This window comes from Bos indicus, chromosome 12, assembly GCF_029378745.1.
Source record: "Bos indicus isolate NIAB-ARS_2022 breed Sahiwal x Tharparkar chromosome 12, NIAB-ARS_B.indTharparkar_mat_pri_1.0, whole genome shotgun sequence".
NCBI classification, from domain to species: domain Eukaryota; kingdom Metazoa; phylum Chordata; class Mammalia; order Artiodactyla; family Bovidae; genus Bos; species Bos indicus.
In genome coordinates, this window is record NC_091771.1 from 48392724 (window position 1) to 48406499 (window position 13776).

At 40.4% G+C, this 13776-nt stretch overlaps 1 protein-coding gene across 18 annotated transcripts in view; it reads right to left on the reverse strand.

The window, feature by feature from the left end:
• Positions 1-13776, reverse strand: part of KLF12 (KLF transcription factor 12) — a 567887-nt gene that overhangs the window by 74712 nt on the left and 479399 nt on the right. For all 18 annotated transcript variants that reach the window (XM_070800616.1, XM_070800623.1, XM_070800621.1 and 15 more), the window contains one exon: positions 13592-13654. In XM_070800616.1, the coding sequence (XP_070656717.1) occupies positions 13592-13654 (63 nt within the window). The remainder of the gene's footprint in view (positions 1-13591; positions 13655-13776) is intronic.

The following is a 13776-nucleotide window of genomic DNA, read 5'->3' on the forward strand; positions in this document are numbered from 1 at the left end:
TACTCCTTGGAAGGAAAGTTATGACCAACCTAGATAGCATATTGAAAAGCAGAGACATTACTTTGCCAATAAAGGTTTGTCTAGTCAAGGCTATGGTTTTTCCTGTGGTCATGGATGGATGTGAGAGTTGGACTGTGAAGAAGGCTGAGCACTGAAGAACTGATGCTTTTGAACTGTGGTGTTGGAGAAGACTCTTGAGAGTCCCTTGGACTGCAAGGAGATCCAACCAGTCCATTCTGAAGGAGATCAGCCCTGGGATTTCTTTGGAAGGAATGATGCGAAAGCTGAAACTCCAGTACTTTGGCCACCTGATGCGAAGAGTTGACTCACTGGAAAAGACTGATGCTGGGAGGGATTGGGGGCAGGAGGAGAAGGGGACGACAGAGGATGAGATGGTTGGATGGCATCACTGACTCGATGGACGTGAGTCTGAGTGAACTCCGGGAGTTGGTGATGGACAGGGAGGCCTGGGGTGCTGCGATTTATGGGGTCACAAAGAGTCGGACATGACTGAGCGACTGATCTGATCTGATTTGATCTGAAGTATCAATTATATTTTGATGATGCTGCCTGCAATGCAGGAGACCTGGGTTTGATCCCTGGGTTGGAAAGATCCCCTGGAGAAGGGCAAGGCTACCCACTCCAGTATTCTGGCCTAGAGAATTCCATGGACTGTATAGGCCATGGGTTCGCAAAGAGTCAGACACAACTGAGTGACTTTCACTCACTCACTCGGACATGACTGAGCGACTTTCAATCACCCACTCACTCACAATGTGCATATCAATAGACATAACCTCTCTCTACCCTTGTCTTGTTTCAACCACCCCTCACACACTTTTTTAAGTTCCCTGAATTTTCCAAATGTGTCCTCATCCCAGGGCCCTGGTGTGAGTTGTCTCGAGCACCTGGACGATTTCTCCCATACACTCACACAGTTGACTCCTTTTCATGCATCTCCTAGCTTATGTGTCTCCTTCTTTCAAGAGGTGTTTTTTCTGACCAAGCCCCTGGAGTCAGAATACCCTTTCCAGGCATCCCCAACATACCCCTGGCTACACTTTCATCTGAGCACTTCTCACCTCCAGACACTTGCTAGTTATCTGTCCTCCTCTACTCCAGGAGGGCAGAGGCCCGTTTGTCTTATTAAATAGTGTCCCCAGAGTGCAGGAAAGTGGCCAGATCATTGCATGTGCCATAACTTCACCGAACGAGGGAACAAATGAATGAAAATGAGTATTCTAGAAAAGTGATGATCCTATCGAGTAAAAAACAACAAAAACCCCACAAAACTTCCGGAATATCAAAAGTGACCAGGTGTGCAAGTGACATAGAAGGTAAACACTTAAGATAGTGGTTTACTTGCTCAGTCATGTGTGGCTGTAGCCCACCAGGCTCCTCTGTCCATTCTTCCCAGGCAAGAGTACTGGAGTGGGTTGCCATTTCCCTCTCCAGGGTATCTTCCTGCCTCAGGGATTGACCATGCATCCCCTGTGTTGCAGGCAGTCTTCTGCATTGCAGGTGGATTCATTACCAACTGAGCCACCAGGGAAGCCCGAAAAAACAGAAATGGCAAGCCAGGCCCACAAAACAGGTAGACAGAAAAGAGCTTCGGCAAAAGCATCCTAGGGCAGCAGTAGGATTTAGAAAACAAGAGGAACAGAGAGACACTCTGACTGTGAGCCCCACTTTCTAAAAGGCCTTGGTGATATCTTCTGGTATTTTTTTTTAAGTCTCCCCCCACTTCCTTTCCGTGAAAACCCGCGTCATAATCATCTATAGCATTCAGTCAAGTCTCCCATTCAGCAGAAGAAAGAGGGGCCAATGTGTAAATTCACACAAATATTTTCTTCATGTTTTCTCCCCTTCCCATGCCAGTGAGATCTGCTCTAGTGCTCTGGGAGGCACCCTCCACATAGGCTCTTATGTGAAGAGCGCCCCTTGGGGTTGTGCAACACGGCCATCCCAGAAAGAGAATTACCAGGCAAAAGTGGCAGAAAAAATGGCAACAGTCATGGCTGTCTGGACTTCCTTAGGAGGGAGGATTTTCCGTTAAAAATGTCCCAACAAGACAAAAAAATGTCAGTGCTATGGACAGCCAGTTCCTGAAAACAAAAGCAAGAACCGGCTACATGGCAGATTTTTGAGGCTGGGCTGTACTGGGTTCTAGGTTTGGTGCAACCCAAGGGAGTCTCAGGACCCCTCACTCTCAATGGTATTCCCAGGATTCTCTGCTGCCATCAAAAAGTTCTCCCTCCTACCTGCGTCTTCCTGAGACTCGGGAGACCGTCAGCCGCACAATTCACTGAGCATGCAACCTTTGAGGAGCTCCTGAGGTCATATTTGAAATACGTGGCATGGATTATGAAAAAGACATTCTCTATTAGCCAGGCTAATAAGGAATCCTCCAAATAATTGAGACCGCATGGGCATCACAGAGGACTTCCAATGACTTTCAAAGACTTTACAGACATTTTCATGATCAATTACAAGACTCTTGTTCACAAAAGCCTACCAGAGTCAGCAAAATCTCATAGGACATACTGGCTCACTACCAACAGGGAAGAGGAGAGAATGAGTCTAGTCCCTCTTAGAGGAGAGAGTGAGTCAACCAGAAGCATTTTTAGTTTTATGATGATTCCACCTCCACAACTCCTTTCCGGATCACCCCAGGAGCCCAGCACACCCACCATTTACCAACGTCTACCTCTAGGTGGCAGCAACTTCCTTCTGTTCTCAACACCCTCGCCTTTGGCCTTTTGTTTCCTAGTCACTATAATTCCATCCTCCCTTCTCTTTCTCAAATAAACACTTCACAGCCTGTAAAGTTTGGGGAAGATTACTGTAAGCCACTTGCACTGTAAGAAACCAGTCTATTCTTTCCGTTAAGCGACAGGGTTCTTCAAAGAGTCTGAAATAATTCAGGTCTAAAGTGAAAGATAATAGAAAGTTATTTTCTTTCTTTCTCCAGAACTATCAACTATATGCTCTAAGGAAAGCAATGTTTCTTTTTCTTTACAGCCCTCTAAGGAAAAAGGCAAAGAGTAGAAGAGTGGGAAAACAGATGGAACTGGAGAGATTTCTATTTTATAAGAACATTAATTTACTCCTATGGGTAATTTAAATCATTGCTTTCTAAAAGATCTAACCCAACATGTCCATGTAGGAGGCTGGAAGGGAATATTTACTACTCACAGAGTTGGTAACATACATAATGTGGAGGTGGTGGTGGTTGTCAGCTGCTAAGTCGTGTCTGATCCTTTGCAACCCCACAGCCTGTAGCCTGCCAACCTCCTCTGTCCATGGAATTTCCCAGGCAAGAGTACTAGAGTGGGTTGCCATTTTCTTCTCCAGGGAATCTTCCTGATCCAGGGCTCAAACCCACGTTTCCTGCATTGGCAGGTAGATTCTTTACCACTGAGCCACCTAGAAAGCCCAGGGGTGTTACCCTTCTGTTAATTTGGCCTTGGTAGAAACAGAAGTAAATTGGCTACATCTGTAACCAGGAAAGCTATCATTTCTGGTTGGATGTAACACCTGCCCTTCTTGGAGTATGTATTTATCTAATGTATCTAACCACAGTCCCACCTAAGCACACTCACCTGCTCAGGGTTCTAAATTATTAAAGTTAGGAAGGACCCAGGACAGTCAAAGTACTGGGTTGGCAAAAATGTTTGAGTTTTTTCCAAAAGATGTTACAGTCTTTCTGGCCAACCCAATACCTTATCACTTCGTTTGGGGTTATAATAACTGCTAGGTGTATCAAAAAAATCATGCAGGCAGTGGAAAAAGATTCCTTTTATGTACAGCTGGCCTTTAGCTATGGGTTAATACCTAGGGTTTATAAAGCACTTTCAAGGTGATACTATGATGAGGATTATCTCTGTTGCACTCTTCCCAAGACCAAATTGAATAGTTTAGGTCAGAAATCATTCATTCATTCAATAGAAACACTGAGGTGAAGGAAGCAGAAAGTCTGATTTAGTGTAAGTGACAAATTTATACTAGAACCTAAGCCTGCAGACTTCAAGCTTTATTCATTTCCTAGGAAGCTCCTCTGGAGAAGGCAATGGCAACCCACTCCAGTGTTCTTGCCTGGAGAATCCCAGGGACGGGAGAGCCCGGTGGGCTGCCGTCTATGGGGTCACACAGTCGGACACGACTGACGCGACTCAGCAGCAGCAGCAGCAGCAGCAGAAAGCGCCTTTATCTTTTCACAATAGCTAAGTGTGCTTGGTTTTAAAATTTTTGAAATATACCATTCAAAGTAGAATTTATGTAAAGTTTAAAAATAAAAAACCAAAAAACTCAACATTCAAAAAATGAAGATCATGGCATCCTGTCCCATCACTTCATGGCAAATACATGAGGGACTGAGCTACTGAACAGCAACAATAAATAAGTGTAAAAATTGAAAAAAAAAAAAAGTAGGATTTCTAGAAAAATGGATGGCTTGAGGAGATTAGGATAAAGCTAGTGAGTTTTCAGAATGAATTCTATTAATACTTTGGCTAAACACTTCTTATGCTTTGAACATGTAAGAGTAAGGCCTGGGAGAACCCATTTATTTTTATTACTAAATTTTACTTACTAATCGTAGGACTGCCTTCGTCATCCAAAATATAGGAAAAGACTGACTCCAAGGAATAATGTTGAAGTTTTCTGGCCTGGAGAATTCCATTAAGTGTATAGTCCATGGGATGGCAAAGAATTGGACACAATTGAGTGACTTTCACTTTTCATCAACTGCCTTTAGTGGTAGCTTCTAGCTCACTGGTAACATGGCAAGTGGATGGTGCTGGTTTAAGAGGTAGCATGTTCCCCATCACTGTGTGGTACCAGCACCTCCTCTTCCTTTGGGAAATCCCTCATCGTGCGTGGTTTTAATGGGATTGATAAACAAGATACCCTACCCTCATCTAGGTCAAAGGCTGGGTACCTGCGTCAGGTTGGGCTGGGTTGATTGGACTCTGGCGTCCTCAACTGTGATCCAGGAGCTGGGGCTGTCTCGTTCCAAGATTGCACCTTCTTAATCAACCTGCTTCCAGGTCCTGCTCTGCTCCCTGGGTTTCCCAAGGACCAACTCCTCACTTTTTCCTTTGACTCCATAACGCACCTCACGTCCTTCAACGAAATTACCTTTCAAGTACATTAGACAGACTCAGTCGGTTTCCGTTACTTCCAACCAAAGAACCTCACCCGCTAAAGGAGACTGAACTGAATGAAAACTGAAACAGAGGTAATGGCTACAGACCACAGATTCCAGCAGGGTCCTCAGCTCTTCAGCTACCAACTGAGGGCTTATGTGAAGCAGCTGTGACTAAAACCTGTGTGATGCTGTTGCGCTCAGATGCTCAGTCGTGTTTGACTCTTTGTGACCCCATGGACTGTCCCCCGCCCAGCTCCTCTGTCCATGGGATTTCCCAGGCAAGAATGCTGGAGCCGGCTGCCATTTCCTTCTCCAGGGGATCTTCCCCACCCAGAGATGGAACTTGCTTCTCCTGCATTGGCAGCTGGATTCTTTACCACTAGTGCCATCTGGGAAGCCTACGTGTGATATTGGTTGGCTGTAATTGGTGGGCAAATAGGTCACACACTATCTATTGCTATCTTAAAACTGATGAAATATATTCATTATGAGGATACTGGTCGTTCCTTAGGTAATCTGGTACTCTACTTAGAAATGTAATAAATGGCCAATTTGAAGGAAAGCACTAAGAAACTTTATGAAAATCTAGCAGTCAGCTGATAAAAGTTATAGTAAGATGATATCTTATTTGATTTTTAAATGGCTAGTTCACTGTCCATGTGTCTATAGAGAAATCTCCATGGCTAGAAAGATGATACTGAAAATATGACTGGCAGAGGAAAATCAAAACAAACCCACTTGGTACCCCAAGCATTCCCACAAGGGAACCCCCTTAAGATTTATGATCTGAGCAATATTCCCAGCATATTCAAGAACACACTAGGATTTCTGATTGGGTCCTAACATTAAGTCATTATTCTTTCAAATATATATTTAGAAGTCAGGTTTGACTAGCTAACCCTTTAGCCCAAATGTATCCACTGAAAAATTTGTGGAAAACTAAGAAAGACTGTGGCTCCTGTGGATAGATATAAAATAAGACCTTCCATCATTTTGGACTTCCCTTGTGGCTCAGATGGTAAGGAATCTGCCTGCAATGCAGGAGATTTGGGTTCAGTCCCAGGGGTTGGGAAGATCCCCTGGAGAAGGAAATGGCAACCCACTCCAGTATTCTTGCCTGGAGAATTCCATGCACAGAGAAGCCTGGAGGGCTACAGTCCATGGGACTGCAAAGAGTAGGATATGACTGAGCTACTAACAAATGTAACACTTTCATCGTTTTAATGTCTTACATTAATTATCAGAGAACTTGTAATTCTACTATCAAAGATGTATCTTTTTTTTTCATATTGGGACAGTTTTTTTACCTGCATCATTCATTTGTTGTTTAGTTGCTAAGTCGTGTCTGACTCTTTGCAACCCCAGGAACTGTAGCCCGCCAGGCTCCTCTGTCCATGGGATTTCCCAGGCAAGAATACTGGAGTAGGTTGTCATTTCTTTCTCCAGGGGATCTTCCTGACCCAGGGATCGAACTTGGGTATCCTGCATTGCAGGCAGATTCTTTACCATCTGAGCCACCAGGGAAGTCTTATTCATTAATGACTCCCCAACCCTCTTATCCTGCCTGTTTCATTACAACATGACCGTTATTTTAAAGGTCTACATCTGAAAAGTTTAACAGGGACGAGACTGTGATAGAGAATAATGCCCACTGCACGCCTGAAAACTGTACAAAGCTGTAGTTTTAGTAGCTTTCCCAAATTCAATCACGATTCCTGATTATACCTTTAAGCTAAGAAACAACAACTATAGGAAACTATGCTACAAGTCCCAGAATTACAAACAAGTCATTTTCTTGCTTCTTTTCTTCTGCTTACTATGGATTTAATTTGCTCTCCTCTTTCTGGTGTCCTAAGGTAAAAGCTTAATGTAACTGATTCTAGATCCTTCCTCTTTTATAAAATATGCATTCAATGCAATAGATTTCCTCCTAAGCTCTACTTTATATGCTTCCTACAAAATTTGATAACCTGTGTTTTCACTTTCATTTACATCTGACCTTTAATCAAACAACATGGGTTTGAAATGTGTGGGTCAACTTATATGGGGATTTTTTTCTATAAGTATGTACTATAGTACTACAAAACCTGAGGTTGACTGGAACCATATGTAGGGAACCATGGAAATGCAGGCCCAACTATAAAGTTATCCATAGACTTTCAACTACACGAGGTCTGTCAGTGCCAATAACCCCACTTGTTCAAGGGTCAACTGTAGTTAAAAGTATTTTTAAATTTCTCTTGAAATTTCTTTGACCTGTGCATTATATAGAAGTATGTTGTAACGTCTCTGTGTATTTTTAGATTTTTCTAAAGTCCTTTTGAATACTGAACGAATATGGGACCATATTAAAATGAGTTAATACAAGGACTTCCATGGTGATCCAGTGGCTAAGACTCCGCCTTCCCAACGCAGACGGCCTAGGTGTGATCCCTGGTTAGGAAACGAGATCCTACAGGCAGCAACTAAGGCCCGGTGCAGACAAATAAATTTTTACAATATATATAAGATAAAATAAAACTAGTTAATACAGTAGAGATGCTTTAAGACACAATAGTACCACACATAGCTCCAGGGCTAAGATGCCAGGAAGAACAGAGGGTATACTGACAGGCCGAGTAATATGGTTCTGAGCAGCTGGTTGGTAAAAACAAATTATGAATGGACTTTTAATAGAGAAACAACTCAAAAGTGGTGACCTTTTAGCTCAGCAGAATCTTATAGCCTTAATTCTCCCATAATTAAAAAATGACCTGCTTTAATTTTTTTCCCAAATCATCTTTATTGTGGTTGAAGGAATACTAGATACAAAAATCAGCTGATATTAACAGGTATGTGAAACATTTTTATCATGACTGTTCTTGCTGCAGTTCTGGGTAACAGAGAATTAAAGAAAATTAGACCAATGATCATTAAGGGAAATCTCAAACACAGCACACAAGTTTAAAGTATACATAATGGTCACCAAGCTAAATTTGAGGAGCTGGTGGAAGTCATGGAGGAATTTACTAGCTGACACTGGATTATAACATAAGAAAAGAAAGGAATTTGAAGGGATTTTCAGTGTAGCATCACTGTGGAAGCTTCTTTGCATTGTAATTCAGTGTACAGAGAACTTGCAAACTGCTTTATGGTTATATAAACTGCCGCGCATTTTCTGAATCTGTTATCAAACACTGGAAAGAACATGCTTCCAAACTAAATCTAAAGGCAACCTGCTGTTACTTATTTGCCAACACGTATGGATTAAAAAAAAAAAAATGAAGACCAGGCAGGCATTCTGGGAACTGGAATCTTCACATATTAAAATTGAGACACAGTATCATAATTTTTGCCCTGTAAGTCAAGAAGCAGTGAAATGCTCTGGTAATTAAAGTAACATAGTCAATATTATCTATAAATAATGAGCATGCAAAGATCTGCAAGATGATGAGTAAACATTTTGGCAGGGATCAACTGCCACAGATTGGAAGGGAAAGCCATGTCTTTATCAGGCCTTTCTTCTTTCTCTCCCCCATCACATCAAGCTCATGGGAATTTCCCAGACAAAAGCCTTCTGCTTAGCTTGTAATGAATTAAACATCCATCTGACTTAATCTTTAGCATTTCTCTTGCTCTGCCCACAGGTAACTAACTGCCACCGAGCAGAAAGATGGCTGGACAGGAGTGTAGAGAACTGGGCTTATGCCCGCATCTGACAAGGAACACATTTCTGTCCTTGGATCTCCATCTCTGTGTCTGAAAAAGTGAGAAGTTGAATTCAACTTGATGACGTTTACAGTTCAAGAGGCTTCCCTGGTGGCTCCAAGGTAAAGAATCTGTCTGCCAATGCAGGAGATGTGGGTTCGATCCCTGGGTCAAGAAGATCCCCTGGAGAAGGAAATGGCAACCCACTCCAGTATTCTTTAATGGGAAATCCAATGGACAGAGGAGCCTGCAGGGCTACAGTCCATGGGGTCCCAAAGAGTCGAACATGACTGAGTGCCAAAAACAACAACAAAAACGACAGTTCCTTTTCAGCCCCACAACTGATAACTACTGCATTCAGAAATGTCCTGTCCCCCCAACACCCTTTGAAGAGCTAGTTCTATCTCAGCTTTCTCAAAGGTTTCCAGTAGCAACCACTTGAGTGCCTTCCTCTATTAAGGCAAAAAGTTTAAACAAGAAGCAATGTTCTTATTTTTATGACCAAAATCCATATTAGTTACACTGTTCAGAAAGATTCAATGAAGTCATGTCTAACATTTGCAACTATATGCATATAAACATTTAAGTTCACTGTAGCACAGCATATCCAACCATAAAACATCAAAGTGTGAAAAGGCTCTTCCTGCCCTTCCCTAAATTGGTGACACAGAACTTTTTCACTTCCAAATGTGAAATGTGATCCACACCCAGAATGTGTCATAATTGGCATGGATATGCTATTAAAACTAGAGCTTCTTTTGCAGACAGCTACATAACATCTCAGGCATGTTGGTAAGAAAGGAATCATAATTGAGACTGGTGGTGACAGTATCTGGATCGTTAGAGAAAATTAATCCTATTTTACTAATGGCAATTCCTATTAACAATGCCTGATTTTGCCATCATAATATAAATAGTCTAGAGTCTCTACTATGTGACACATAACTCTGCACAAAACAGCCCCACGCAAATGTTTTGGGTACAGAGCATAACCATGACTACGCCGTCATCAAACAACCATATACACCCAAGTCTTTGAAAACTTTTGGATTGGGGCCGGATGGAAGGAAAAATACATAAAGAGAAGAAAAAATAAAAAGCAAAAAATGAGGATTTTGGAATCCTCCCACTGAGACTGGCAAGTTTGGAGCCTTAAATCAACTTCAATGTTCATTTCAGAGATATTCCCCAACAAGCCCCGCCCTGTCCTGGTCCACCCTACACATTCACACCAAACACGTTTGTACATCTCAGACTCTAGAATAGCTCTGGGGATAAAAGCGCTGAAAGATGACTTGGAAACAGCCACTCTTTGTGAGTTTGGTATCAGAATACGATAGTTTCAAGCAAAAAGACCTGTGAAGAAGAAAAGTCTACCTATAGATTCAACCCTCTAAGAAGATTTACCCCGTTTCCCCTCATTTGCCCCACAAGGAGCAAACTATTTTTGCCCCTGTCATTATCATATGCAAGAAAAAATATAGCATTGCAAGAAAAAAATAGCAAATGCTCTAGTTGTCGGACAAAGGAATGCATGAAACAAGAGCTGTGACACATGACACAGTGAATGAAATTCATATGCTGAACCTCAAACACTTCATCAATCCTCAGATCAACAAATATTACTACAGTGGAATGGCAGAGAGGGGAGAGTCATTCTGATGGGCAGAGTTTATGTCTGGTCTGGATTGCTACCGCTGATTAATTGAATATTAAATGAGTTGTCCGATGACCTCATGTTTTTTATTAGGGTGCTAATATATCTTGCAAGAAGTTCTTACTGCCATTCCTTAATCCCTGAAAGTGAGCAGATACCTCTAACAGACATCTGCCACCAGACCCCTTTACATCCTCGTGCTTTCAGCTCCTTCCTGGTTACGTACATTTTTTAGCTATATTTTCTTTCCATCCAGCAGGTCTGTTTGTCTTGAACAGACATTTTTTCCCACACATTTCTTCAGCTCCAGAGGAATTCCTGCCACAGGAATGAGGCCAGGGGATGGACACTGCCTCTCACATTAACATATGCGTAGAAAAACACTACTTATAATATTAAGCCATCTTTAGTCAATAATAAGCATTGGTTTGAGACCTCAACCACAGCCACTGACATTTACAATCTACCAATTGTCATGCATTCCCTAGGCATAACTTACAGGTTCAAGTTTTTTCATCTTTTACTGAGATTTAATTGTTTATATGATGAACAGTATTTTTTAACTGATTGGAGCACTTGCTGACTTCACCCAACACCACTTATATATAGTACTTGTGGATATAACTCAAGCCAGAACCAAGTTAGTGTTGAATTTGGTATCTAATTCTGTAAATTATCCCGAAACTTCTGTTTTGGAAAGAGCAACTATCGCTTTCATATCCATGGCTAGCAAGAGTATTTAAAACTTTTAGATCTTCAGAGAGAATATTTCACAAAGAAATAGCAACAGTTCATCACTTAAGTAGATGTAGATGTTGTATGATTCATTGAGCTTCTTCCTAGCTTTCCTATATGATTTATTTCCATATAACAGTTTCATAATATTTACGTAAGAAAAATTCAAGGTAGTTTTTGCAACAGGATTTGTAACTAAACTCACAACCAAATAAGTTAGAAATGTCTCCAGGTCTTTGTACCTGTGTTTCAATCAATAAATAAAGCACTTTGTCAGGACTCTGTTTTTTCTATTAATTTTGAGCCTTTACTCGAAAACCTTCTTGGCAATCAGTTTTCTGATAATCCTTTTCTGTCTTTATATTTTTTCCCCTTCCATACTGTCCATTCCCAAACTAGTCTTAAATAAAGTTGATAATTATTCTCCTCTGGATGTTGTACTATGAACGTATATCTTAGAGCATTATCCACATTTTATTATGTTATTTGTATTATATAATATTGTACATTATATATATGTGACATCACACTCACACACACTCACACACACACATCCTTCAAGACAGTAAGCCCCATAAAGACAGAAACCATGTTTTATTTATCTTTCTAACCTAGTGCTTGGGAGTATAAATAAATGTTGTTGAATAAATACAAGTTGAATTTTCTCAAGGCTAGTATTAAAGATCCTTTTTGTTTTTCATGGATTACTTCTCTGCAGATAAAACTGGTTTAAACTTACTAACCAAATTATGTGCTATGAATTATGTAAGAACAAGTTATTGTTACTCTAATACTCCAGGAAAAGCAAAGAAAAGAAAATGTGTTATGGACTCAGTGGTGCACATTTAGCCACTGAAATGTAAGCTGCAGAAACTGGGCCTCTCTCCTGACAACATGGCACTCTACCCATTAGCTTACGTCACTCACTTTGAGCGTCTCACAATCTCTATCTGTAGTGAAGTTTCTTCAGTATGATGTGCTTTGGACTAAAAAGTAAGAGCAATTCCATGCAGTCAACAAAGAACCTGGTTTATCCCGTTCCTTTTATGTAATGGCCATCAGCGTTATTATCCTCTCAGCTTTCCAGGTTTGACAGGGAACAATACGCTTTAGTGATTGTGAAAAATAGTGATTGTGAGGGATGCCCCAGCTTTTACACAGTGTGTAAGCAAATGGCTGCTTCCTCTGTATTCCATTTCCCCCTCTGTGAAAAACCAAAGCATAATATTTAACAACAAGATCAAGCTATTGTGAGGGTTAATTAGATTTAATGGGGGAAGGGAGGGGAGCTGATTAGGCACTATTCAAATTCAAAGAATCATTATTTTGTGTCTAAAAATAATCCTCATTTAGGAGTAAAATTAATTTGGAAGCTCAATCTTTGGTAATCATCTTCCCATACTTAAAAAAAAGCCATGGTTTTTAATCAAAATCCCACTCTAACCACAATTCAATCAAAAATGGAGACCTGTGAATTTCCATTCACCTTTGTAGTAAGACAGTACACGATTCAATTCTTTTTCTTTTCTTTTCCCTCCCTCCCTTCCTTCCTTCACTTCTTCTTTTTTTGAAGATATACTATGTGGGGAAAGGTTAATTTTGGAGAATGAAGTAATGTAAACAAATATGGATTTTATTAATAAAAATATATTGAGTTTTGTTTGTTTTATATGAAATATTCGTGAAACAGTTTAAGTTTCCTCTTTAAAGAATCAGTAGTCAGGACTTCTTTGGCAATCCAGTGGTTAACACTCTGCGCTTTCACCAGAGGGGACAAAGGCCCACATGGCCAAAAAAAAAAAAATTAGTAATCAATATTCTGTGGTTAAAATAACTTTTCAGGTTATTTCTGGTAAGTTTCATCTCTATTTTTGTTCAAGTGAAAGATCTTCATATTCCCCAAATTAAAAAACAGATGCCTGGATATTTAAGGCTAAGGCTAGAAAAAGGGCATCTAAATAGTAATCATCAAATTTAATGTAACAGATTAATTTATTATGAAAATTTTCATGAGAAATAGAAGTTGGTACCTGAGAAAAATCTGAGTTGTCTAAATCTTACTAAAAAACATAGTGTCTTCAAAAAATGGGACACATTCTTTAAAAACGTAACAGTTGATAATCCTGGGAAATATGCCATATCTATTTGGAAAAAAATGTTGCACTCAGTATTTGGTGAACGAAGACTTTTGGCTGGAAAGGAACTCTATTCATGTTTGTTTAGAATTTTCCAAAGGAAAGGGAAATAATGTAGCTCAGGCAGTAGAAATACATTCTCTACAGAGAACCAGGAATAATTGACACAGTCCTATTAAAAATTCCCATAGAACTTATAAATTCTCATCACTTTGACTGTATACTCACCAAGCAAACTTCTGATTATTCATTCGATTTCCTCGGACCCTTGATACTGGGGACGGATGTACCCTGTAGTAGGTAGATGAGAATAATCCAGTCATTAAAAAAGCATTTTCCTGATTACAAGTGAACAAAAAGTGATCTGGCTTATAAATGATCTCTTTCAGATTAGCTTAATGTAGAATGGCCCA